Source organism: Ammospiza nelsoni, chromosome 12, assembly GCF_027579445.1.
Source record: "Ammospiza nelsoni isolate bAmmNel1 chromosome 12, bAmmNel1.pri, whole genome shotgun sequence".
In the NCBI taxonomy this organism is placed as follows: domain Eukaryota; kingdom Metazoa; phylum Chordata; class Aves; order Passeriformes; family Passerellidae; genus Ammospiza; species Ammospiza nelsoni.
This window is the reverse complement of record NC_080644.1, coordinates 15,127,193-15,154,865: the sequence shown is the minus strand read 5'-3', so window position 1 is coordinate 15,154,865 and position 27,673 is coordinate 15,127,193. Positions and strand designations below refer to the sequence as shown.

At 46.4% G+C, this 27,673-nt stretch overlaps 1 protein-coding gene across 2 annotated transcripts; it reads left to right on the top strand.

The window, feature by feature from the left end:
- Positions 1–407: 407 nt before the first annotated feature.
- On the top strand, positions 408–26,521 carry SAMHD1 (SAM and HD domain containing deoxynucleoside triphosphate triphosphohydrolase 1). 2 transcript variants are annotated; one of them, XM_059480756.1, is made up of 16 exons: positions 720–873; positions 948–1,014; positions 5,799–5,871; positions 7,169–7,329; positions 9,135–9,250; positions 11,183–11,253; positions 11,900–12,055; positions 14,643–14,743; positions 14,842–14,950; positions 15,432–15,523; positions 16,859–16,974; positions 20,473–20,612; positions 23,288–23,377; positions 24,441–24,545; positions 24,861–24,998; positions 26,046–26,521. In XM_059480756.1, exons 1-16 carry the CDS (start codon positions 720–722, stop codon positions 26,166–26,168), a joined length of 1,812 nt encoding a protein of 603 aa, XP_059336739.1. In that variant the 3' UTR covers positions 26,169–26,521. The 2 variants fall into 2 exon arrangements, with proteins under 2 accessions (XP_059336740.1, XP_059336739.1); XM_059480757.1 differs by lacking the exons at positions 720–873; positions 948–1,014 and adding an exon at positions 408–462.
- The last annotated feature ends 1,152 nt before the right edge of the window (positions 26,522–27,673 follow it).

The following is a 27,673-nucleotide window of genomic DNA, read 5'->3' as shown; positions in this document are numbered from 1 at the left end:
CTCTGAGAAGGCAGGCAGGGTGGAACAGGGCAGCAGAGAATTTGCCAGCCTTGCTCTGCGGGGTCTGTAATGGGAAGCCAAAGTTTCAGGCTCCTTCTGTGGCCTTCGTGGCACTCAGAGGCCTTGGGCAGCTGAGCTGTTTTTATGGATATTGGGAATTACATGAGAACAAAATACATAAAAACCAGCCCATGTGTCTGCCTGGGATGGCTGTGGTATCCATTACCATGGCTGGAGCCACAGGGCACCTGGAGCTATGGTGAGGCTGCCTCCATGGCCCATGATGTCTTGGGAATGAGATCCTGAAGGAGTTCGGGTTCAGCAGCGCTGTTCGAAGGCAGCAGCGCTGTTTGAAGGCAGCAGTGCCGAGGCATCGCTTCCTTTGGGAGCCCCACGTGGCAGCCGCTGTTTGCGGGGATGCCTGGGATTTGGGACGGTGAGCGGCAGCGTCCAGGGTTCCAGGTACTCCACGTGAATCCCCTAGAGCAGGGTCGCCGCGGCGAACACGCACCGGCGGCCCCAGAGGGGACCCTGCCGCCGTGCGGGGTGCGGCGGGCTCTGTGGGCGGGCGGAGGCTCCGCCCGGGGCTGCGGCGGCTCCCGAGCCCCTCAGGCGGGCCGGCCGCCATGACCGGGCGCGGCTGAGGGGCCGCGAGGGGCGGTGACGTCACTGCGCGCCGGACCCCCGGGCCGGTGGCGCCTGCGCGGTGCCGGTGCGGGATGGGGAGCCCGGCGGGCGCTCCCGCCAAGCGCGCGCGGTGCGAGGAGCCCCGCAGCCCCGGCAGCGACCCACGGCTGTGGGACACGGAGCGGCTCTGCCAGCACCTCGCCCGCTGCGGCGTGGGCGATCCCGGCCTGCTGCGCCGCTTCCGAGGTACGGCGCGCCAGGGCCGGGACCGTGGCCATGTGGCCCGGCCGCTGGCGCTGACGCTTCTCTTGCTCCCGCAGAGAGCGGGGTCACCGGGAGGATGCTGCTGGACCTGCCGGCCTGCGCCCCCGAGCTCATCCGCGTCTGGTGAGCGCCGCCCGCGGGGAAAGGGGGGCCGAGGCCCGGGAGCCGCGGGGAGCGGCCGCACACGCGCGTAGCCCGGCTCGGCACGGCTCTAGGCCGCGGCCGCCCGCAGCGCCTCGAGCGGAACTGTGCCGGGGGAGGGCGAGGGAATGGGCTCCATGGGCTGATCCCCGACCCTCGGAGCAGTTCCGGCTGATCCCAGCACAACCGCGGCGCGGACTCTTGCTGCCCAAATAACCTCGATCCTTTAGAAAGGTTTAACGAAAATCCCCTGGGGTAGCACGGTGGCCTTTGGAGTGTTGCTGGGAACGCAGGAGTGAGCTCCAGGGTATCCGATAGGAACTTTTCTGCCTGAAGTTGCTGCTACTCCAGCTCCAGGAGCGACAGCGGCCCCGGTGTTTGACAGAGCGGGAGGTGCTGCTCGGCAGAGGCCGAGTGTCACCCGTGTCCCTTGGAGGAATCCCGGGCATTGACAGCTCAGCCTTGCAGCACTTGGCGCTCTGTTGTGCCCACAGCAGCGTGGGCTGCTGTGGAAATAGAAATGTTGTGGTGTGTTCTGGCAGAACAGGGGCCTGTGGGTGAGTGGCCAAGTCCTTGCTGCCCTGAGCAGCCCAGAGCAGGCAGCCCGGCTGGTCATGGTCATCTGCCACAAACACGGGGACGCTGGCTGCTGTTCTAAAGTGCCTAAAGGATTGTTCCCAACAGTGAGCAACGACTGGGCCCAAAACCCTTTTATCTTTCCGGTGGTGAATATATTTTCTTGCTTTTCTGGAACAGCAGAGAGTATGAATCTGTCCTGCTGTTCTCTGTGTTGGAAAGGCCCCTTTGCCCCTTCTCTGCCCCGCCCCAGGGATCCTCTTTTGCTCCCCTCTACTGGGATGTGTGCCTGCTTGCTCACCACATACTTCCTGGTGGTTTTTAATCTTGTAATGTCTTTTCTTTACTCCTTTGTTAACCTTGTTTATACTGTTTCCCTCAAATTTGTCTCAAAACCCACGTGCTGGCTCCAGCTGTTTGCTGCTGTTGTGGTTGGTAGCCCTGAGGTAGGCTGGGGTGTGTAATCTGGCAGGTGCACACAAGTGCAGAGCTGTGCTTTCTGCTGGGGGTTGGAGCACTTTGGTGTTGGCACCTTGGCTGAAGGCTCCTCTGAGCTCATGCTGGGGCTGAAGGGCTCTTCCTCTATTTTATTGAGACATCAGCGTGCCAAGGGGAGTGGGAATGGGCGGGTGTCTGGGCATGAGTATTAGAAGAGAATAAAAAGCTGGTGTGACACAGTGGGACAAGGCAGAAGTGCTGTGCTTTGGACAAGGTAAGACGTGCTGGAGTCATGAAGGTATTTTTGATTTCTTTTTTTGTGGAAGAGGGGTTTAACTGCAGCAGTTTGAAGTGTGCAGATAGGAATGCTGTGATGTGGTGGAAGGCAGCTGAAGCCTTTGTTTATTGCTGAAGTACCAGGTAATTGCCTGACTGAAATGACAAGCTGATGTCTAGTTTTATTTAGGATTTGCCAGGAGGCTGGTTGCTTCTGGCAGGGAAGGAGCCTCATGTCCAGGACACACTGGACATGTGCAGCCAGTGTGGGGAGTAAGAGACTGTCTGTCAGTGCTGAAATGGACAGCAGGATGGGGTAGCCAGGGTCCCTCGGCACAGGATACAGGTGATGGGGGCGCAGGACTGTGGAGACTTCTCAGTTGGAGAGCAGACGGTGTTGGGTTTACAGGTGGCTTGTGCATTTTCTTTGTATAACATATTGTTAACTTTGTATATGTTTCCTTCTGTGAGATCTGACCTCTTGTTTCTCTTAAGCTGAAACTGTTGAGAGTTGGATGAGAAATTGCTCAAGCATTCTGCTCTTTGTCAACATCTCTCACTTTGCACTAAGAACAATTCTTTTGCAGTCCACTGCACACTGTCCTGCAGTAAGCTGGCTCATTTCTCTGTGACAAGCCACTAATGAATGCATGTCTTTAGTTCCCTGGGTTCCTGGATGTTCAGAGGGGAGAGCTGGGGCCAGTGGTGCATAGAGGAAGGGCAGTGAGATTCCCAGGTGTTCTCGTGTTGCTGGCTGTGGATGTTTTGTGTGATGTACAGAGCACTGAACACAGATGATGAGTGGGGCTGTCTGGCTGACCTCTTTGGGCACAGGAATGGGATTTTCTGGTCCTTGTGACCTGTGGCATGAAGGGGTATGGACCAAGCAGGGAGGGGAGTGGATGAGGAAGTGCCATTGTCACCGTTTCCAAGCAGCCATCAGTAACGCTGCTTTGGCTGTTGGAGGAAATGCAGAGTCCTGGAAAACTACAGTTTTCCGTATTAACAGGATTTGTCTTGCTTAGGGGGTCTGGCCTTGTAGACTTCAGGTGAAAAATGCCCTGTAGCTGTTTTCTATCTGAAGGAGGCTGAAGAGCAGGGAAGGTGGGGCATCCAGGCACTTGGTCACACCAGGATCCACCATGCAGGGTCTGACTTTTTCCCAGTTCTTCTCCTCGTCCCACCAGAGCAGCGAGTGGCTGTGTGGGACTGAGCTCCTGTCTGGGGTTAATCCACAACAATCCTTCTTGGAGCCCAGTGTGAAGCACAAAGGGCTGCCAGATGATCTGAACAGAGCATATTAAAACACAAATAGTGTGGCCAGCAGAATTATTGAACTATTCTTGCCCTGTGCTGGTTGGGCCACACTGTGAGTGCTGTGTCCAGTTCTGGGCCCCCCAATTTAGGAAGGATGTTGAGATGCTGGAGCATGTCCAGAGAAGGGCAGCAAGGCTGGTGAAGGGTCTGGAACTCAAGCTTTATGAGGAGTGGCTGAGGGACCTGGGGTTGTTTAGCTGGAGAAGAGGAGGCTCAGGGGAGACCTTACCACTCTCTACAACTCCCTGACAGGAGATACCTTCTCCCAGGCAACAAGTGACAGGACAAGAGGACACAATCTTAAGCTGTGCCAGGATGAGGTTAGGCTAGACATTAGGAAAAAATCCTTAACAGAAGAAGTGATTGGGCATTGGGATGGGATAGGCTGCCCAGGAGGGAGGTGGAGGAGTCATCATCCATGGGGGTATTTAAAAAGACTGGATGTGTCACTTAGTGCCATAGTTTAGTTGATAAGGTGATGTTAGGTCATAGGTTGGACTTAATGATCTCAAAGGTCTTTTCCAACCTGGTTAATTCTGTGATTCTGTGTGAAAAATAAGTTGTTAAAAGCATTCATTATCCTAGTTTAATAGCTGCTGGTCACAATGTTGGTTTCTTTGCCCTCAGATATCATGGAACACATGCTGTCTGGGCATCACCAAGGGAACTTTTCATCTTAGAATTGTGGAATGGTTTGGGTTGACCTTTTTGATCATCTAATTTAGACCCCTGCCACAGACAGGGACACCTTCTGCTATCCCAGGTTGCTTCAAGCCCTGTCCAACCTGGCCTTGGACACTTCCAGGGATGGGTGCCCAGCTGCTCTGGGCAACCTCTGCCAGGACCTCAGCACCCTCACAGGGAACAGTTTTTTCCTAATACCCAATCTGACCCTGGCCTGTCAGTTTAAAACCGTCAGCCCTGTTCTGACAGTGTCTGCTCTTACAAGAAGTCCCTCTCCCTCCTTTTATGGTCTCCTTAAGGTATTGGGGGGGCTACAGGGAGGTCTCCATGCAGACTTGCCCTCTCCAGGCTGAGCAGCCCCAGCTCCCTCAGCCTGCCTGCACAGCAGAGGTGCTCCAGCACTGCCTTGTGGCAGTCTGAGCAGCAGCTGCAGCCCCAGAGCTCCCTGCTAGGGAAAGCAGCATCAAGTGGTTGAGAGAAACACTGCTCACCAACAGCTCAAACATCACATGCCTGTAATATTTTAGGGATTGTTAAATGATTCAGATGAGAATATGTAGTGCATCAAGCAGTACTTTTTCCTAATTGTTGACACTTTATAGCCTTATTGTGTGTTAAATTTTATGTTGAAAGGCTGGTATCAGACTGATCTCGGTGGTTAACTGCTGGGAGAAAAAGTATTTTCTCATGGTAGTGTTTGCTGTCCTACTGAGGCTGAATCCATTTAGCTCAAGGGCAAAGCTTGCAGACAGAGTTAGAGGTGTGATAGGGCATATTATCTCTCTCCAGACTTATCCCACCTGTGCTCTTAGGCTGCTGTGAATCTGCACTGGAAGTTTAGCTGTGTTGTTTAGCTGTGTTTAATAATTTATTAAAAATGACAGCAAAATATCTTTGCAAAATATTAGCATCAGTCTCAGCAAAATTAGAACATGTTTTAAACTGCAGTGGTTTTGCTGCTGGAGTTGAAATTAATTTATGTAAAATTCAAGTTAATTTGATAAAATTAAACTTTAAACAGACAGTTGACTAACTACGAGAAATTTTTATAAAAATAATTTGTTGGGACCTTGACATTTTAGTTTAAGGAAGTTTTGCATCCTTAAAAAATGTCAGTTATGGGAAGGCAACGTGCAGCATCCGAATAAGTTTTAAGGACACTAGGTGTGGTTTACACAATTTTTTCATCAGTTTCCTGGTGGTTTTATTTCTCAGTTCTGTGTGAGTGGGAGAAGCGCTTATGCTGCTCTACAGACATGTTCTGTAGCTATTTGTTTCCTTCCTTCTGTACTTGATTTTATATATATTTTGATAAATACTTTCAATATTTTTTTGAAAAAATTGCAGTTGCAGTCTTCTTCCATCAAGGAACATCAAAGTAATGGGAACGTGCATGAGTAATTCAATGTGTACTGCAAATTGTAAAGGGACATGCATTGCAGACTTTGCTCTCAGTGTTTCTTTTTCCTTGTTAGCTGCGCAGCTGAGCGACTGGAAGTGCTGGCGTGCCTGACACAGATGCAACAGCAGCACATGGAGGTGATGAAGGTAAGCCATGCTGTGGGGACACCATGGCCAGCTCCTGCCCCAAGGCCTGCACAGGGCTCTGCCTCCCCCTTCTTGGCTTGGTGCTGCCAGCTGGTGCCTTTCCTTTGCACAGCAGCAAATTCTGGGCCCTTGGTAGTGGTGGTCTGTGAAAAACCACATTAACTAGAAGAAATAATAGAATCATCATGTGGGAGCTTTCAGTGGACACCTCCAGGTTGTGAGGGATTAAATGAGCACAAGAGCTGTTTGACATGTGTTGGAGAAGCTCCCTTTCACATCCCTCTGTGCAGAGCCTCTCCTTGGTTTATTTTATTAGTTTTTCCCCAGGCCTGAGTTAACAGACTCCTCCTTGCTGTTCCTGTTTCCTGTGTCCAGCTGTTTCTCCCAGTGGTGTGTGTTGCTCTAACTGGCCAGGGCTGTTCAGTAGTAGTCTGCATATCTGCTAGAGCCCTCCCAGCTCAGTGACCAAGGGTAGAGAGCACAGGTAACCCTCATTTGCCTCAGTATTTTACCAGGATATGTGTGTGATGGAATGGTTTCACCTGCAGTTTAACAGCAAAGGTTAAAGATTAAATGTGTTTGCCTTTTCTACTTGAGTCCCTGTAGTTACTGAGATGTCTCTAAAAATATGTGCTCATCAGGAAGTACTTATTTCATATTGTGGTCATTTTGGGGGTTTATATTTTGTTTTAAGAAAAAAGTGACAATCATAATTTCCACCCAGCAATATTGCATTTGATTTTAAAAGCATGAACAGTATCTGGGCAAACACTTTTGGATATCTCAGACATGCATTGCAGTATGCTGCTTTAATTGGAATAGGAGATTAATAAAGACAGCAGTTTTCACACATGTTAAGCTTTGGAATTATACAGTTGGAGATAACATTTTTAGGCATTTTGTCTTCTCTTGCTATGTGAAATAAGCAGTTTTATCTTTTTGGTGTCAAGCTTTAGTAGTTCTCCAATACAAATTTGGTTGCGCAGAGAGGTTGAGGATGCCTGGAAGTGTTCAAGGTCAGATTGGACAGGGCTTGGAGCAGCCTGGTCTAGTGGAAGGTGTCCCTGCCTATGGCAGTATGTTGGAACAAGGTGATCCTTAAGGTCCCTTCCAACCCCAACCTTCCTATGATTCTGTGATAGATCTTGATATAGAGTTGGCAGGATATGTCTGTTTTACAGAAGATGAACAGTCCCTCCAACCAAACACCTGACCATTCTAGATATCCTTTACCTTGATGCCTGCTTCTTTTCAAAGTCAAATTTTAATTTTTAATTTTTTTTTCTTGCTTCTGTAGGTCTTTAATGATCCTATTCATGGGCACATTGAGTTGCATCCCCTGCTGGTTCGGATCATCGACACCCCTCAGTTCCAGCGCCTGCGGTACATCAAGCAGCTGGGCGGGACGTACTTTGTGTTTCCAGGGGCCTCTCACAACCGCTTTGAGCACTCCCTGGGGTAAGGTGCTGCTCCTGGTGCATCTCTGGCATCTGGATATCCCTGTCTGCTTCTGCTGCTGTGGTTGTGCTGCAGCCAAGGGGCACTGCTGTCTGAGCATTGCTGAAAACTGCTGGGGACAGTTTCTGGTCTCAAATGTTCCTGGATAGCCCATGTCACTGTGGGCCGTTCCCTTGAATTTCTTTTAATAAAGACAGATAAACAAACCAAGATGTATCAATGTTAGATTTCCTTCCCCACCCTTTATTCTAAGAATATTATTATTTTATATTATATATTTTATATAATAAATATATTATGTATTTTATATAATATATTATTATCTAAGAATATTATTATAATATTATTCTTATTCTAAGAATAATGTTAGCTAAAAAACTGTGTTTTATGTTCCCCTAGTCAAAATACAAGTTTTAAAGCATAAACTTAGTACCAGGGCAGCTCTTATGATCTGCCAAACAGCTGTAATCCCTGCACATCATCCAGCACAGCCAAAATGAATTCGATCTGTAATGTTTGCCTTTGTAGGTAGATGTGCTTCGTGCAATCCATGGCAGGTTGTCAGGCTGAGAGCTGTCATTCCATTAAGCAGAAATATGATGTAGCCAAGGATTCATACATAAAGGCCATTCATACATACTAGGTCATTCACACTCCTCAGGAAAGCTGATGAATGACAAATTTGAGCTTGTTTTAAGAGTATATCTCAAAGAGCAGTTATTAAATTAAAATTAAGCTTGTAAGTGGTTTTTATTCAGATGATTTGGCCAGCCTAAATTTGCTTTTGTTGGTGCTGAAATATTGTGGAGTAAATCTGGCTTACTTATAACAAGATTCAAATGGCTGTTTGCAAAAGGGTGAGATGAATAAGGCAGCCTGGATTGATTGCATTTGGTAAACCAAAAAGACAGAAATGTGGTTGAATATAAACAAAGTTTTCACAACAGAAGTCTGAAAACTTCAGTTCTATCAGCAGCTTTTCTTTTGAACAGTTCCATTGATCTATTGAGTTAAATTTAGGACAGTTGTTCTCCACTTGTATATAATGCCAAAGATTTCTACAGTATTACAAATAGAAGAACTGAGCTTTGTGTGCTTATTGGTCTACTAAAAAGCCATCAAATGGTGAAATTTGGACTAATGAAACATATTACCTCGTCATAGAGGTAATTATTACCTTGTCCTTGTCTTGCTTTAAGCTGTTCTGAAAGGGGAGCTGTTGAGGCAAGTAGAAAAAGATGTTTGTGCAGAGGTTATAATAAACAGTTTATGGGACTGTGTGCCATATATTTGCTCCTACTGGTTTTGTGCCCATTCACTTAAATACATTTTCAAATCTAAAATGAATGGGAAGAAGGGAAATAATTCTCATGAGCTATTAATAAAGCAGCAGTTTGAAAAAAGTACCAAATGCTTTGGTGGCTGGTGTGGACCTTTGCAGTTTGCCTTGGCTGGAATTCAAGGATTCAGTGTAAGCTGAGGTGCTTTAAGATTCTCACTGTCAGTGGTGCACTGCTGTTCCCTTACACAGCTGCCATGAAATACTGCAGGATGCTGTAGAGCCTCTGTGTTTTGGGCATGGTATCCATTTGGGCATGGTATCCCATGCTTTTTTGCTTTTGGAGGACTAAAACTCTACTACAGGAAGCAGTTTGTGATTTTACCACGTCAGGGTTGGGTATTCTTTGTATGCTGCCTCTCAGATAAGGGCTGTGACTTAATGGAGCAAAACAGAGTAGGGGAGTTTCTGTTTTTCTGTTAATCCTAAACCAATGCTATATTTCTTTCTTTCCCTCCTGCAACAGGGTTGGCTACCTTGCAGGATGTCTGGTTCGTGCACTGAAGGAGAGACAGCCAGACCTGGGTATAACTGAGCGAGACATCCTCTGTGTAGAAATTGCTGGGCTTTGTCATGATTTGGGTAAGGAACACCTGAGGTGGGTTGTTGCTCTTGGAAAGCTAAGCAGGATGAAAAGCTGGCTGTGAGGTCAGAACATGTGAGCTGTTTTGGGCTGCTTAGTGCATGGCCATATTCCAAGACAGGTTTTATCTGTTGTGTTTGGTCTGGAGTACATCTGTGGAGACAGTTCCACCTGAATCTGTAGCCACTCTTAGCTAGTGTTTTGTCCTGTTTATGTCCAAATGGTGCTTAGAGTTCTGCCCTCTGTGGCTGAAGGGTCCACTTCTTTCTGTGGTTTCTCCAGGTCTCTTCAAACATTTCAGAATGAAAATTAGCGTTCCTTTCAAAAATTGTAACATTTATTTCATAGCTACTTCTTTTTTCAGAGCTGACACAGAATAATTTAATATTCTGTGTTGCTGCAGTACTTGCCTGTGGTGTAGGTGCTGGAACTGGCTGTTAAGTGCAGCAGTAGTACTTGAAGTATCTTAGGAAAGTGTACTTGCTATACCTGAGTCTTCCTCACAGGAATTATCTGGGTGGTTGCACTCAGTGGTGGTTACAGGCTCCATGTCCAGGTGGAGCCCAGTGAGGAGTGCCCTGTGTGGGGCTGGTGCTGTTGGATGTCTCTGTCAGTGATGGGGACAGTGGGATCCATGCACCCCTGGGCAGTTTGCCAACAGCACTGAGCTGTGTGATGGAGTCACATGGAGGGAAGGGATGGGGCATCCAGAGGGACCTGGACAGGCTGGAGGGACAGACAGTGGATTGAGAACACCCTCAGGAGAAGAACTTGGGGGCATTGATGGGTAAGATAGGACCAGAAGCAGCCCAGATGTAGGAGAATTCTTGGCAGAACAAGGGCAGGCTGTACTTTTACAAGAGTGGGACAACCCTGGCCTGCAGATTACAGAGTTACTTTGAAGACCATGTACTGTCCTCAGAACAAGATAGCCCATGTACTGTCCTTGAATGGATACAACAGGAAAAAATGAGCATTGTGCCAGGATGAGGCCAGATGCCAGGCACATTGTGGGACTGCTAATTTAGCACAGCTTAGCTAAAAATGCTTCTAGCAAATAACATGGATGTGTAAATGCAGCCACTTCACCAATGAGCATTAAGCACTAGTGGCATGAGGCAGTGCAGAGAGAGGCATAAATATGCCAAAGTTGCTGAATAAAGCAGAAGGACATGGAGCCATGTTGGTGTGATTGTTGGTACTTGGCCAACTCTCTGTGGGACCCTCTTCACCCAGAGCCCCCCTTGTGCTGGACTGACCCCAGCATGGGCACAGCTGGGGGGGATTCTGCCCCTCTGCCTTGCTCAGGTGACCTCCACCTGCAGAGCTGCTACCAGCCCTGGGCCCCAGCATAAGGATGGGGTGCTATTTATGCACCCCAAATTTGCCCCAAGGCCTTGGAGATACACAAAGGGCTGAAGCCCCTCTGCTCTGGAGCCAGGCTGGGAGGGCTGGGGGTGTTCAGCCTGGAGGAGAGGAGGCTCCAGGGAGGCCTTAGACCACATAAAAACGGTTCCAGGAGAGCTCAGAGGGACCTTGGACAGGGGCTTGGAGTGACAGGACAAGAAGGAATGGCTTCCCACTGGCAGAGGGCAGGGTTAGATAAGATATTGGTAAGAATTCTTCCCTGTGAGAGTGAGGAAGTCCTGGCACAGGTTGCCAGAGAAGCTGTGGCCACCCTATCCTTGGAAGTGTTCAAGGCCAGGTTGGAGAGGGCTTGGAGCAGCCTGGGGTAGTGGAAGGTGTCCCTGCCCATGGCAGAGGTCTGAATGAGATGATCTTTAATGTCTGCTCCAACCCAAACCAGTCTGAGACTCTGTGATATGTCAAGAAAAGTCAAATACAGGAGAATTCAGATCCTAAGCTTGCTCAAGAAAATTTTGCTGACAACTATGTCTCAGACTAAACCTGTGTAATCTTTATATTTAAAGGTCATGGGCCATTTTCACACATGTTTGATGGAAGATTTATTCCACTCACTCGTCCAGATTTGAATTGGAAGGTAGGCTTTTCACTATTAAAATAAAAAGACAAACCTGAAATTTTTAGAGGCAGAATAGTTAATCTTTAAAGAGTTCCAATGCTTTTGAGGCTATAGTGGTCATCTGGCCTTACCTTATTGCATCATTTTGATGGCTTATTTGAAAACTAGAATGTTGTTTTCTAATCTTGTGATGATATCCTTGTTAGGTCTGCACTGATCATTTTTGGTCAGCATTGTGCCTTAAAATATTGTTTAGAATTCAAACTTTCCAAAACAGTTGTTTGCTGTGAATGAAGTGCAACATAGTCCTTTCAGACCTCTCTGTGCTTGTAATTTCTTAGCAAAATCAGATGAGTAAACTGGTTAATCTTTTACACAGCAAAATTGATTATTTTGTCTTTTAGCATTGTAACTGCGTTGCTGCTGTTTGTCAACACACACAATTAACAGCTCTCTGCAGAAAAGTGTGTTTCTGGACTCTGTAGACCGGGTGATTTCCTCTTCTGTTTAATTGAAAATGACCAGGAAAGCACTCAGCTGCTGCATTTCACACCAGCCTGCCCATGTGCCTGCTAGGCAGTGCTGATGGCTTGGAGTAAAGCTGTGACTGCAGGAAAGATGCTTAAACTATGTAATACAATATTTGGATGGGTTTTTTTCACAGCATGAAACTTCTTCTGTTCAAATGTTTGAGCACTTGGTCACTTCCAATAAACTAGAAGAAGTCATGAGGTCCTATGGTCTTATCCTGGAAGAAGATCTGTTGTTCATCAAGGAGCAAATAGGAGGGCCCATAGATGAAACTGCCTGTGTGAAATCGGTGAGTCAGGGTGTTGCTCCTGTGCTCATGCCAAGAAACACCTTCATTTCACTGAAAGAACAGATAATTTTGGCTTCTGCTATATGTTACTTCTAGCTCTATGAAATTCTGGGAATCTTGTCACAACTGATGCTGGAGGAGTGTTGTGTTTATTTCTTACAGTGCTGGTAGATGTGTTAATGTGCTTACAGCTCCCTGAGAATTCTTACCCAAAAGCCTCCAGATCAGAGGAAAGCTGTAGAAAGTTACTTGTATTTAGGGAACCTAACTGGTGACTGGGATCCACTCAAGGGTACTGAAGAGTTGGAAGAATTGCTCACCAAAATATTTTTCATCATTTACGTGCAGTCCTGGGTGGTCCCAGTTGACTGGAAATCAGCAGATGTGGCTCCATGAGGAAGGGTCAGAAGGATAATCCAGGGAACTAGAGGGCTGTCAGCCTGCCCTGTGCTAGGGAAGGTCATGGAGCAGATCATCCTGAATTCCATCCTGCAGCACCTACAGGACAAGCAGGGAACCAGGCCCAACCAGCCTGGGTTTAGGAAGTGCAGGTCATGTTCAGCTGGAGGGCAGGAAGGCTCTGCAGAGGGATCTGGATAAGTTGGATCAATGTGCCCAATTGTGTGAGATTCCGCAGTGCCAGGTGTTGGTCCTGCTACAGGCTGGGGTCAGGGCAGCTGGGAAGTGGCTAGGCAGAAAAGAGGTGCTGTTTGGTTCACAGTGACTGAAAATGGACCAGATGTGCCCAGGTGGGCAAGAGGACAATGGCCTGTACCAGCCACAGCATGGCCAGCAGGACCAGGACAGTGACAGTGCCTCTGTGCTGGGCACTACTGAGGCCACAACTCAAATTCTGCATTCAGTTTTTGACCCCTCAGTTGAAGCAAGACACTGAGGTGCAATGGAGAAGGGCAGTAGAGCTGGGGAAGAGTCCGGAACACAAGTATGATGAGGAGCAGCTGAGGGATCTAGGGGGCTTGGCCTGGAGTAAAGGAGGCCTCCCCCAGTCTGGATAACAAAACTGGGCACTGGCAGTGATGAGGCAGGGAGGAATCCAAGCCTGGCCCAAGAGCCAGAGCCACAACAGCTTTGATGACAACAGTGAAATGCTTGGATTTATTGCAGTAGCAAACATAGAGGATAAGACCTGAAGAAATGAGTTGCCTCAAGAAGCAAGCAAGAAGGGATGGCAGTTGTTAATCTTTGCAACTCTATGAAAGACCTCAGTCCTCTCCTCATTTTACACTTTTGTCATCTCTTCAAGGACACTCATTCAGTTGCCACCCGAGTAAACAACTGGTAGCAGCTGAAGTCAGTGGGAGATCTGTTGGGACAATCTGGTTCTAATCAGAATTTATATGTAGTCCCAAACGAGCAACCCACAAATGTTCACACTTGCCCATTATTTTCTGCTGCAGGAGTGGGTGGCAATCCCATGGCAAATACAAGGAACTTGGAGTAGTGAAATTGAGTCTGAGATCTTATAGGAAGAGGATGTCCATTTACAAAGTCCACAAGCTGATTTTTATCCCACTGGGCTCGTTTGCACACAAATCTTGGTGCCTGCCACTGGCATTGATCATGTGCCAGGTGTTTTCCCTGTATCTGGTTTGCCTTGTTTGGATTCTGTGCCTGTTTTCCAGCAGGATACCAGGAAGAGGAGTGCCACACACGGTACATGGCAGCACCTGCCTGGTGCCAGGCAGCACATGGCACTGGCAGGCTGTGCACTGTGGTGCAGGCCTGTCATGACGTGGACGATGGCTGTTCAGGCACCAGACATAAACAGAGTCCTGAGCATGTCCCAATAGCAGAGCTCTGTGATCATGGGATTTTTATCCTTGATGTGCTTGCATCCTTCTGCTTGCATGTGTTTCTGTTGCTATTTACATCAGATTTAGTATTTCTGTAGTGCAGGTAACATGGAAGCTATGTTTGCATACAATGCTTTTCACTTTCAGAATTTCAGGGCTACTTTATGGCATATTTTTAGGTGAAGAATCTTTAAATTTTCAAGAAAATGTGCACCTTGTATCTTATTATTTTGGTGTTTGTTTCCTATTTACCTTATGGCTGAATTGTCCCTTGTGAGGCAGGAGTTTAAGTAGCGGAATATTCAAAATTTTTTTCTTAAAACTTCTAAGTAAGTGTTTTTAAACTGTGTTCTATGAAGTTGTAGATTGCAAAAGATTGCAGGACAGTGACATATTTGTGTATTTAATTCTCTGAAAATGAAATAATTCCAAAATTTCCCCTCTTTGTTGATATGTTGTTTTTTGTTTCTTCCTTCCCAAGCTCAGGCTTTCTTTTAGTAGAGTAATGGGCAATGAATACTTGTGTTCATGGGTTTTATTCTTCTTGAGATTATGAGAAGACAGTTGCTTAGGCCCTCTTCTGGATTTCTAATGTCTGATAGCTTCTGGAAGTTCTTTTCTTGTCTTTGTGTTCTTCACTACCTCAGTGTTGGATGTTTATCACAAGAAAAGTCAAGGTGTATTCCCACTGTCTTTGAAAAGCCATTAGACATTGTTGGTACACTTTAATTTTTTGTTGTTTCTGATGTTTTTCTTCTTGGCTCCCCTGTCAGTGGCCCTACCGTGGTCGACCAAAGGAGAAAAGTTTCCTTTATGAGATTGTAGCTAATAAAAAAAATGGCATTGACGTTGACAAGTGGGATTATTTTGCAAGGTACAAATATTACATTTTATTATGAATTCCTATTGACAAAATGCTACCATATGTACAAAAATGATCCTGTGGTTGAACACTCTGTGCAATATTTCTAGGGATTGCCATCACCTGGGAATCCCCAATAACTTTGACTATAAGCGATTGCTTATCTTCACCCGGGTCTGTGAAGTGGGGAACCAGAAGCACATCTGCCCCCGTGACAAGGTGAGCAGAGGGAGCACCTGGGGGCACATAGGGGAGCTGCACCCCGTGGCTGGGGGTCCTGCCCCATACTCCCTTAGCCCAAGAGGGACAGAAGTATTGGCTGCCCTGAACGTTTTTCTCAGAAGCTGCTTTTTGGGAGAGGGACAGAGCAAACCATTGTTTGAAAGGATTTGTGGCAGATCCTGTCAGGGGAGACTCTACAGACCCGTCAGATCTGTGTAATCCTGCTCCACATCTGCTGGGCAGGATGTGAATGTGGCTGTGGTGAGGGGTCCTCTCCACTGCCTGGGGTCACTGTCAGCACTCTGCCCTCCTGCAGTGGCCTGAGCCAGTTTCAAAATTTGGAAATTGTGAATAATAATCATTCTGCTTTATGCTGTGAATGGGAGGAGACAACTAATTTGATTAATTGATTGATTGTTTTAATTTTCCTAGTAAGACAGTGGCAAAAGTAAATGCTAATAGGGTTTTTTTGATTCAGGAAGTTGGAAATCTGTACGAGATGTTCCACACCCGGACCTGCCTGCACCGGAGAGCATACCAGCATAAGACTGGCAACATCATTGAAATAATGCAAGTGTATTTTCCTTTCCTTTCTTTTCAATTTATATTTCAATTCTTGAAACAATCCATATCCATTTGGAATATTCAGAAAATCAATAAGGTGTGACATAGAAGAAAAGCTACTTCTGATCCTTGTGAAAAGACTTAGTGCTGAGGGTATCATAGAGGCTGTGGTTAGCAAAGCAAACAAAAACAGAGAGGACAAAAGCATCCTTCCACATTAAATTAAATGAGAGGAAAATTGCTAAAGGCCTGAAGAAGCACAAGACTAGGGTGTGCTTAAACCTTTTAAACTGCTGACAGCTGAAGTCAAATCCTCATCTGCAAGTTAGAGACCACTTAGCTCAAACTGCCTGGTTACTAGAGCAAGGTTGCTAACAAAGTCATGAAAGGGCTCATGTAGTTTAGCTGAGGCCTGGCTTTGTGTTTATGTAATGCAAGATTTGTTCAGGACCAACTCAGCTGCCTACCTGCTGTTTTACCTCTCTTGTTGATGTCTATAGAATTTTCCTTATAACATTATTCCTTTTACTTTTCTTGAGAATCAGAATTACTTTTATCTCCAAATCTTTTTTTCCTTAGGGTCTTGTCTGCTGGATAACTGTTGAGTTTGGTAAAAAGGAATGTTAAGGATTACACAGTACAAGAGTGATTTGGATTGGTTTCATTTCATAACCTTCAGCTCTTGATTTAGGGATCCTCTAAAACTCAGACTAAAAATGCTCAGGTTTGACAGTACCTATATATGACAAGTAAAACATATTTTTTAGTTTAGAAAAACTCAGTTCTTGGCTTCCTGTAATTAAAGCAGCCTTTCCAAAACAGTGTCCAAACTGGTAATGACAGCAAGGTACATGGAAATTTGGAAGAACCTCATCTTTAGATTATAATTTTTCCCATCTGAAAATATTACATGTTTGTGATGCTTTCCCTTTACAATGCTTTGTACCTCTCAGCTAACTGGGGAGGCAGGGAGTCTGTAAAAGGGTTTGGTCATCTGTGAGGGAACCTTACTGCAGCTGAGGGACCCTATCAATGTTTTACAGGGTTCTGCAGTTGTCTCAGCAGTGCTAAACCCAGTCTAAAGCAGAAAAAAGTGAATTTGCTCATTCATCTAAAGGTTACATTCTGTTCTGAACCTGTCTTCAGTAAATCTGTTTTGGAATGTGCAGTGACAGCATGGAGACAAGATGTTGCAGTGATCAGTGTGTGCTGTGTGCTGAGGATACAGTTCCATCTATTGTCTTCTGTTTATAACATACTAAATTGTTTCATTCTGCCTGTTGACCAGTGAGGTGTTTCAAAATGGTATTATCCTGAAGTCATAATTTTGTCTCAAACTAGGATAACAGAAGCCTTTCAAAAAGCAGACAAATATTTTGAAATAAGAGGCTCTGAAGGAAAAGTGTATCGGATTTCTACAGCAATGGAGGACATGGAAGCCTACAGTAAACTAACTGGTATGAGGTGTCAGAATTATTTTTTTAAGTAAAAAAGCATGATTGCCTGTTAAAATGCTGGTTTTATTGCTTTTGTGCACAGAAGGTGGGGCAGGCCTGGATTGTCTAGTGCTTGTGATCCGAAATCTTGCTAGAAGGGACAGCAATACCTTCTAATTTAAACGACTTTTATGTTGTGAGAGGGAGAAAGAAGCACTAACTTTGTATTCCACGCATGTTCAGATTCAGCAGTGTTAAAGGTCCTGCCTGTGCCCTGAGTTTGTTGCATGTGTCACAAGGGGGATGTGAGTGTGCCCTAAGTGGTACTGCAGATGGCTCTGTCAGGTGAAGTTCTGGATGTGTTTTGTGGTGTGAAGCTGTTCCCAAAGCAGGTTCCAAACAGCTCTCGTGGGGTCTCAGGTTGCCCTGCCTGCCTGCCTCTCCTGGTGTGTGCTGTGGGGTCCTGGTGTTCCCCTGGATGTGTTCAGAGCTGCAGTGGGGCCAGGCAGCCCTTCTGCTCCAAGGCTCTGTGGTTGGCTCTGTGTCCAGGGCAGGGTGCTGCAGGTCCTGCTCAGGGCTGCTCCTGATACTGGCAGCTCTTGCAGCACCTCTCAGCTACAGCTCACCAGAACTTCCAAGCCAGCCCTCCTGAGTTTCCATCACCAAGCCTTAGCTGGCCAGCAGAGAGACAGAAGAACTTCTATCTTTGGTCCATGGATGAAGTGACAGGGCCTGAGGGCACTGTTGCAGAGAATCCTGTGTGCTTTAGCCTTTGTCAGGCTAAAGGCCTTCTTCTGGTAGTCCTTGATGTGCCACAGCCTCTGCAGCGTGCCCCCACTCCTGCTGCTGCAGTGAGGAGTCCCCTCTGTCTCTGTGTGCCTCTGCTCAGGGCAGGACAAGGGTGCCTGCTTTGAGGGGCAGTAGTTGTTGGGGAATGTGAGCTGCATTGCTGGGCAGTGGAAGGCTGGGCAGAAAGGAAAGAACTGAGGTGAAGTTGTTGCTGGGGAATGGCTGGCCTGGCAGGTCCTGCTGTAACTACCTGCTTACCTCTGGTACCTGGTGAGGAGCACAGCTCAGGGCAAGGACAGCAGGGCTGTGCCCAGCCCCTCACAGTCTGCCACAGCAAGGAGCTGCTTGCTGGGACCATCTGTTCTGCAAGGAGGGCTGAACAGCAAGGGAGAGTGATGTGAAGAATGTTCCAGCATGTGCATGAAGGATGAGTATGGCCTCCTCCTAAACCTCCTTCCTGCCTCTGGTGCTGTGAAGAGTAAGATTTTTCCTTTTTTTCTTTTCACTCAGGGAATTTCTTTCCAATTGGAGGAAAGGAACAAATCTCTTGCCTAAGAGATGGGAATGAACAATATTTAAGAGAGACAAAAGATGTAGCCAAGGAGGAGGGGGAAGGGTGCAGTTTGCTACCGTTCTCTTGGGAAGTGCAGAGCAGCTGGAGATTTTGGATGAGGGGCTGGGCTGGGCTGGGCTGGGCTCAGCTCTCGCCCTTGGGCTCAGAGGTGACACGGGCAGGCTGCTGCCCTGGGGACAATTTGCTGCCACTGCAGAGTTCTGTCCTGCGCTGCTTTCTGCTCATCGGGGCTGAGCTTCAGCTGCTGAACTGGGACCTGTCCAACAGCCAACCTCACGGGGAAGGGACCCCGTCCCCGTCCCCATTCCTGTCTGTGGGACAAGGCCAGCCCTGGGTCGGTGCTGCCGCCTTGGGGTTGGTGTGCCTTGTTACACACACACACGCTAGTAAGGAACTGCTATTCCTTTTCTGGTATCTTTGCCTGAAAGCCCTGTCATTTCAAAGTTATAATAATTCAGAGGGAGGAGGGTTATCTTCTCCATTCCAAGGGAAGTTCCTGCCTTCCTTGGCAGACACCTGTTCTCTAATCCAGGACAAGTGCTTGCAACCTGGACACTCCTTAGGGTTGTTTCAGCAGTCCCTGGTAAGTGATGCTTCTGTGAAATTGTCCAGTTATGGACCTCTACAAATGATGAACCTCTGGGAGGTTTGTAGCAGGCACAGAGACTGCAAAAGGCCCCGTGGAGGGCAGAGGCCTAAAGATAGGAAATGCCAAGTCATGGTGAATAGCTAGAAGCCCCTCTCTTCCACCTTTCGGACCCCAGCTTATCTCTCTGTAACCCTATAGGTCACTCCCTTTTAACCCCTGCTATTGGACAGTTTCTGATCCCCCTATACCCTATAAAATGGGCTGTTTTAGCCTGGTTCTGTAGAAGAGCTGTCACTGGAATTCACAGATCACCCAATAAAGACATTGCTGTGGAATGCCAGAATGGCCTTCTCCTCTCTCACCCTGCGTCTGCCTGCCTGCAGCACCGAGCAACCTAAGAGCTGAAATCACAAATAGCTGATAATCACTAAAGAGCTATTATCCATTATGCTTGCTAAGGTGGCCAGTGGCTGAGAGCTGCTTGGGAATCCAGGCATTCTGTCCCCATAAAGGACTGAGCTGTCAGGCCTGTGCTGCCTGCTCAGGGGCAAATCTGAACCCAGCAGGAGGCCAAATTAGAGGTTCTGCAGCAGAAGGTTCCCTAACTTTCTTCCATGGTGGTGGGTGAAGAACCACCCTGTGTTGCCTCCTGATTTGGCAGCAAATCCTACTTCTAGTAAAGGCTGAGACAGTGAAGTATTCCTTGTCACTTCTGCTGTTGCACAGGGAAGATGTTCATGGGCTTCTTATTTCCCCTGCATTATCTATTCTTTATCTGAAGAGACCTGGTCTGTGGCTCCTCATGGAGGAGTTCCTGGCTTTGGTTGACCTTGTCCATTAAACCAGTTGAAGGTGTTTTGGTACATGGCTCACAGATTGTTCTGGACCCTGCTGGGAGCTCCTCAGGCCGGTTGCAGCTCCGGGTGGGCTCTTGCAGGGCTGTGCTTGCAGCATGTGTTGAAGCTTCCCAGGTGTTCCTGGCCAGGGGATGCAGTCATGGGGTGCAGATGAGGCCGGCAGCATCCTGGCATCAGCAGTCTCTAGGATGGCCAAAAATAACCTTTCTGCTCTGAAGCCACCTCAAAAGAAGCCTGTCTTGCTCCTCCTGATGCTGGGAATCTTGCTGCATGTATCGTGTGGAGTCAGGAGGGAGGATTTTGATGCTTGCATCCAAAGTCTGAGAAAACCTGAAGGCTTAATGGCCATTCTTTATTTTTTTACAAGACAGAGTCTTTACCCATGTCCTGAGCTAGTTAGTGGTGGAGTTCAGGATAGTCTGCTAAGCAAGACTGGCTAAATAAGAGGAGAAAGTAATTTCTAGTGAAATAACAAAATATGTTGCCAGGGTGAGAATTGAGATAGCTTTTCTGCCAACAGCCATTGTGAATCTAATGATAATTAAGATAATATTGAGTTCTCATTGTCAGACTTAGTTCCCTCATTCCCTGGAAGTGACTTTCCTGAGCCAGTAGTTTTTCTGATTGCTTTAAACTTTGGCTCTGTTTGTTCATTTTACTGTGACACTGGATTGTGACATACATAACAAAAATCCATGCAACTTTGGCAGACTGTGTCTACCTGGAAATTCTGCACTCAAGTAATCCGGAACTGGAGGAGGCACGAGAAATTTTGCGTAAAATAGAACGACGTGAATTATACAAGTTTTTAGGAGAGACTCGACCTGAATCAAAGAAGGAAATTATAAAGGTAATGTCCCTTAGCAGAAGGTTCTGAATTCTGTCCCCTTAAAAATGTTCTTGAAGTTGCTGAACATCCATTTGTTTCTATGTGGGCTTTGTTTAGTTTGAGGGTTTGGGTTTTTTTTGTTATTAGCTATTTGAAACATAGAGTCAAAAATTTTCCCCCCATCTTTAAGTAACTGAGCCATGAAACATATAAGAAATTGGGGGAAGTTTTATCTACAAACAGTCAAAAGAATGCCAACAGATGGAAATTCAGAAGCTAAATTATTGCAGAAATATTTCCAGGAAAAACTTTTCTGAAAAATACAAAATTTTATAAAAGACTCTTACAGTCCAGTGATTGAAAAGGTTATTATATCGTTTGATGTTCATGAAAATTTCCAAACAATTAGGAACTCATTTGCTTTGAACCGTAATTTGTGTGATTTGCTTTGAGAATAAATATCAAACTGAATAATAGCTGCTGAATTTCTTGGTGTTAAATTCTGTACTAAGCATGAGAATGCAGGTACTTTTCCCAGAATTTTTCATAAGTGCTTTTCAAAGCAGATAGCAGTTTAATTCCTGTTGTCTTATTTCAAAATAATGATATTTTAGACCTCACTTCAGCTGACTCAGCTGTTTTAATGTGCTATACTGTGTGGTCAGATCATCAGTTACTTATCCCCAAATTTCAGGCATCATGCTGAGGACTTTCTATTTCTGATTTCCAGAAGTGGATGTCTGTATCTAGAAAGCCTTCATAAAAATAGTTCAGCTCTTTTAAAGAATAAGGTTCGAAAAGGACTGCTAGATGTAGCTGTTCATCTTTTTGTTTGAAGAGAAGCTTTGCTTGTGTTCTTTGTTTACGAAAAAGTCGTGTTAAGAGATTGTGTATTACAAAAGCAGGGGGAAATAGGTGAAAGCAAACATTACATGGTTGTACATGGATTGTCAAGTTTCTGCCCTTCTGAGGAGAAGATTGGGGTAAGTGGCCCAACAAATAAGGAGACAGATGTGAGACCAAATGTTATGATTTCCACCTTTAAACAGCTCCTTTTAGAAGCTTGGTTAATGAAAGGAAAACTCTCACTTTGAAAGTGCAGTCAGAGGCATTGACTCTTGGGGTATCCAGGGAGTTGTTTTGAAGGGAGACTGGATCCCTGTTGGTGCTGTAATTGTATCCAGCAGTGCTTTGCAGCTCAGGGTGCACAGCTGAGGGCCTGAGGAGGATGTTTCCTCCTGTAGTGCCTGTGGCAGGAATGGCAGAGGCTCAGCCTCCTCCCAGCTCCCAGACAGAGCTGAGTCTGCTCTGCTCCTTCCCACACCACAAGGTTGTGTTTAGAACCACTGAATGGTTTGGGTTGGAAAGGACCTTTAAAGGCCATCCAGTCCAACCTCCTGCCATGGACAGGGATGACTTCACTAAAGCAGGTTGCTCTAGCCCTGTGCATTTCTGTGATTCTCAAGCTGGCCAGAGCCAGAGGAAAATCCCAAAGAGCTTGAGAGTTCTCAAATTCAGGTTGAGTTTCCAGTTAATGCAAACTAGAGAGGTAATTTCAAAATGATGCAAGCAAAGTTAGGCAGTAAGGTAACACATACACATTCTGATACAGAGTAGAAATAATTACAAACAGACTGCCTGGAGCCTGTTCCCTCCTGGCAAAGTTTTCCTCCAAGCTTGCTCAGTCTTTCTTTGGTTTCTTGAGTCACTGCAAACGACTCATGTGCCTTAGCTTGTCACTGTGTGTGATTTTCTACTTGTCACTCTCTGCATCTCTGCAATGAAAAAATCAACAGCAAAAAAACCCAAAAAAACCCCAAAAAAACAACCCAACTGCTCCTAGCAGAATTCCTTCCCTCCTGGACAGTCTCCAGACTGCTCTGGGCTGCACTCCCATGAGTCTCAGTTGCTCCCAGGAAATCTTGGTGCTTCAAATTTTGCATCTTCCCCAGAACACAGCAGCCCTGAAAAACGGCCACAGCCTTTGAATGAGGACACTGAGGACATTTCAGTGGACAGCTGTTCTCCATCTAACCATGCTCCTCTGCTTTGTGTTAGCCTCAGTGTCAGCAGGGAATATTCCCTTGGGGCCAAAACCGAACAAAATCCCTTTGTGGGTTTTAGATTTTGTGGAGTACTTTAGCAGAATACTTTTTGTGGGTTTTTTATTTTGAGGTTGTCTGTCTCTTTTGTTTTTTTATATGTTTTACTGCATAGATATAAAAGCTTTATCAGAGGGTAAGATCCTGCAAGCCCTTCATTTGAAAAGTTCAGTGAAAATGTCTAGTATTCAGCTTTGGGGAACTTAATTGTAACACATTTGTATTGTAAAACAGTTGATTGAAGGTATTTATTTTCTGCTTCCATGCTTCAGCATTCTGGATGTTGCACTCCTGCTCTCCCCCTGCCCCATCACCAGGTGTAAAGCTCTTCCTTCACAGACTGGCAGATTTTGGGTTTTCTCATTTGCATACATTTGATTTGTTTCTAAAAACTGGGTTGTATACTAATGGCTATGGTGTACAGCAATTCAAACAACCAGATTGTTGCAAGAGTCCTGTCAAGTTGTGAAGAATTGAAAGCTTTAGTTTAGAAACATGTGTTGTGTCACCTGTTGTGTTGCCTTGACCTACACCTGAGAGTGCATAAGTGTGATTTGAGTTACTGAGTTAATCCTTTGGTTTGGTTTCTTCCAGAGTAACAGCCTGGCAGAAAGCATTGCTAATTCCAAGCCAGAGAAGGACCCTCCAGATGTGGAGCTAAAGGCTGAGAATTTCATAGTTGATGTAAACACCTCTCAGAGCGGGTTCAAGTAAAAACTTCTCCATCACAGAGGGCCTTGTGTGGTGCAAGAACAAAGCCCCAGGGTGTCTGTGGCTGCAGCCTGGCTCCCTTGGAGGCTCAGAGGTTTCCTGTGGGGGCTTTGCTGTGGTGGGAGGGGTGGGGCAGGAGGGGGAGCCTCCCTGGGCTGTCACCTGTACCCTGCCCCTGGTGACAAATGGGCTCTGTTGTCATTGTCCTCCCCCAACAAGGAGAATCCTGTGGGGTTTGGGCTGTCACTGGCAGCAGCCCAGGCACCACTGGGTGGGTCAGGGAGGCAGGAAACCCCCAGAGGGAGGAAAGAGGCAAAGTGACCTCCAGGTGCTGCACTCCTGGTGCCTGGCAGGCACAGAGCCCCTGCAGCCAGCAGTGTGGGAGGGAGGGAGCCTGAGGCAGAGGAGGGAGCTGGGGCACTCTGCAGGCTTCACCCAGCTCCATCCCTTCTCTCAGCTCATTCTGGGAAGAGACTCTGGCTTTCCACAGAGTGCATCACCAGCTGCTCCTGCAGTGCCCTTGCACTGAAGGTTCCCCTCACTGGGCCAGACTGGAGCAGCTCACTGAGCTTTGCAGAATTTACCTGGGCTTTTCCCATCCCACAAACTGAAATGGTAGGGAAGTGGGTCCCTGCTGACCACAGAAGTGTTGGTGTACCAGGCTGATGTAAATAATGTCTAAAGCTCATGTTTATGATTGTGAGCTCTGCTGCAGCCTCTGTAGGTTGTGTGTTTTGGGGAGGCCCAGGCTGGCAAGGGACCAGTCCACTTCCAGTGCTGGAAACTGGAATGTTCCAGAGCACAGCTGGGAGCTGGTCACTGTAAATGTGAATATCCACCTGGCAGCATCAGAGCAAGGGGGGGTAGAAGAAAATGCAAATACCAGATTGTTTTTTTAAGTAATAATTTGTTAAATACTGTTTCATTTCATGACTGTAATTTTCAGGAGTGGGGCGTGTGTGGCCTTTTGTATTTATTGTGAGAAAACTAAAGACAAACATTAACAAATGCCATTTTCTTTTTTTTTACATGCAAGGTTATTAGCATGGATTATGGAATGAAGGAACAGAATCCAATTGATAAGGTTCACTTCTATTGCAAGGCTGATCCTTCCAAGGCAGTTAAAATCAGTAAAGAACAGGTAGGTTTGTACTTTCCTTCTGAAAAGCATTTTCACCACCTGTGATGGAAGTGATCACAGTCCTGGGTGGTTGTTCATGCAGAATTTGTGGAGAGGTGGTGGGATCCATGGCCTTGCAATCTTCAGTGTGTGTTGTACTGTGACAGTCTGGAACCCTGACAGCCTTTGCCTATGAACAGTATTTAATTGGAATACACTAGGAGTTGGAATATCACAACTGCTTTGGATAAAACTCATGGATTGTAGTGGAGCTTCTTACTGCTATCCTTCTGTATTCTAAGAAATACTAAAGCTTTTTTCTGCTTTATTTCAAAGGTTTCAAAGCTTTTACCCAAAATATTTATGGAGCAGGTTGTCCGGGTTTATTACAAAAGTCAGGACCCACATATTATTTCAGCAGCAAAACAGTACTTTGTTCAGTGGTGCATGCAGAATGATTTCACCAAACCACAGGTAACAAATTCACTCATTATATTTCTTGTTTAGAGCTCATAATCTTCCATAAGCTTGCTTTTTCAGTAACAAGTTGGACATTCAGGCCTTGCCTTTGTGGCAGAGGCCCCCACTCACTCACCTAACCCCTGGTTTTATCACAGCTCCCATCTGGGGGTGCTTTGGTTTCACTGGAGGCTGGAGACACCTGAAAGTACCACAGTATCATGGAATCATGGAATGGTTTGGGTTGGAGGGGGATTTTGAAGATCACCTTGTTCCAAAGCCCTGCCATGGCAGAGACACTTTGCACTAGACCAGGTAGGGGAGAGAGCTGCATCCTCAAACAGGAGAGGAGTGCTCCTGGGTGGGATGCAGGCATGGAGAACTGGGTGAGGCCTGTCCTTAAGGTCATTCTTCTGGCCTCTGTCTGTTAGAGCAGGTAATTTTAGAGGGGCTTTTTACAGATGGATCAAGCAGCAGCTCTCCCTGGTTGTGGAGTGTGGTTGTGTCCTCTGAGCACGTTGTTCAGGTTCAGGCACACCCACCCTGCAGGCCCTGGGTGCTGCAGAGCACAGCAATGTCCATCTCAGCAGCCAGTTCCTGCTCCTGGGCAGCTGATGGTCTGTGTTGGAGTGCCTGAGCACAGATCACCCCCTGCATCTGCCTGGGGTGAGCCCCCCTGCTTCAGCTGCTGTTCAGCCCTGCTGGTTTCAGACAGTGCAGGGCACATCCAGCACCAAGGGGAGCTTAATTACAGCAGGGCTAATGAGGGGCTGTGCTGAGGTCACAGAAAACACTCCAGTGATTCTGTTAGTAGAGCAGTGACCTTCCAGATTTTCTGGTAATAATTTAGGAAGAACCTGACTGCTGGTGGTGATGCCTTCTCAGGTAAGGCACTTTTGTCTCCCCACCACTGCAGCAGTTTTCACCTCTGGGATGCACAGTCACCAGTGTTTGTTGATTTACAAAGATTCTGGGACCTTGCAGCCTGAGAGTGAGCTGCTTTTCCCTGGCCTTAGAATGGAAAGCAAAAGTGAATTAATGTTTCCTGTATTTTCATACTAGGATGGTGATGTTGTTGCTCCTCATCTAACTCCAATGAAGGAAACCTGGAATAAGATGACAGATGATGAACACAGGAGAGCCTCAGAACCCAGCTGCAAACAAAGGCTTTCTTTTGATAAGTAACAGGTTTCTTTTTGGTGCTATGCAGTCTCCTTCCTCAGAAGCTGAGTAAATTTGAGCATCAACTTTTCTAAAAGCTGGTTGGATGGCCTGGAATAATTCACAGAACAATGCAGAATGTATTTTGCAATACAGAATGTTTTAATGTAGATACTTAAAGTGCATCTTCCAGATGGACTTCTAAAAACCAATTTATTACAGCAGAGTAAACTCAGTTCTCATTGATTTTTTTAATGTAGTGGCACTGTGTAGCAGGAGTAACTTTAAAAATTGCAATTCATTGTTATTACAAGATTTTACTACTCCATCCAGTCCTGGTCCCTTCCTATTGCATGACTTAGCAGAAAAAATCCCAAGCCAGGTTTGATGGGGCTTTGGGGGGGGGGGGGGGGGGGGGGGGGGGTTGGGGTTTTCTTAGTGTCTGAGGAGGAGAGGGATAGGTATGCTTCTGAAAATAGAGTGAGGTAAAGAAGAAAGTACCATGGGAGGCATCTTCAAAATTAACAAAATTAATTTAATGAAAAAAAAAAAAAAGGGAGGGAGAGGGGAATCTTTTGATAATCAAAGATTAAATTTCTGGTATTCAAAAAGCTGGTGCAAGCCTCTTGCTACAAGTGACCACATTTTTTATTGCAGTAACAATGCATTGCACTGCCATGCAGCCTTTTATTGTTTTATTGTGTATTTTTGATACATAGAATGTTATATTTTTTACTGTCTGTCCTGCAAAGACTGCTCAAAAGGCCAGTGGTGTGAGTAGTTGCAGGAAGGCCAAGCTGCCCAGGTGTTTGCCAGGGCTCAGGTGTGCAGAGAGGGCAGTGCCAGCAGGGCTCTGCACCAAGAGCACCTTGGCTGTGCTGTACACTGTCCTGGGCAGGCAGGCTCATCAGGAATCCCTCCATTCTTGTATCTGCTCTGTTCTCCTGGACCTCATGGCTGTCCCTGTATCATTTTTCTGTCTCTTGTAGATCTGTGAGGGTTCTTACAGTTTTCCTGTACTGACAGTACTGGTGTGAGTGTTCTGAATGTCTGTGCTGTTGGACAAATGAAGACCATTTTCCTCTCATCTTTTACTCAGGTCTAAGAGGAAGGCTGCTTTCATTAAATAAAACCTCAAAGCTTGAAAAAGTCTGACTACAAAACTAAAAACAAAAGTAAAAGGTTCAGTAATGCTCAGGAATTGGAGCACTCTGTGGCCTTTATATCTGGAAAGGGGAGAGAGGTGTTGTACATCTGGCTCAGGCTGTCAGGTGTGGGTGGCCAGGGTAGGTCCTGAAAAACAACCCAGTGGGAAGGTGCTGTAATAGAACTCCACAGCCCCTGTAATGTCTCCTTTGCCCTTTTTATGCTGGGAACTGATGCTGTTGGAGGGAGGGAAAATGAGTAGCCAGGTGCTTCTGCTGCTTATGTGTCTGAAGGTGTAATCTCTGGTGCTCCTGTCTAACAGTATTTCAGACCTGCAGATGAACCAGATTGGTTAGAAGGGCTTGTGACCTCTTTAAAAGCTT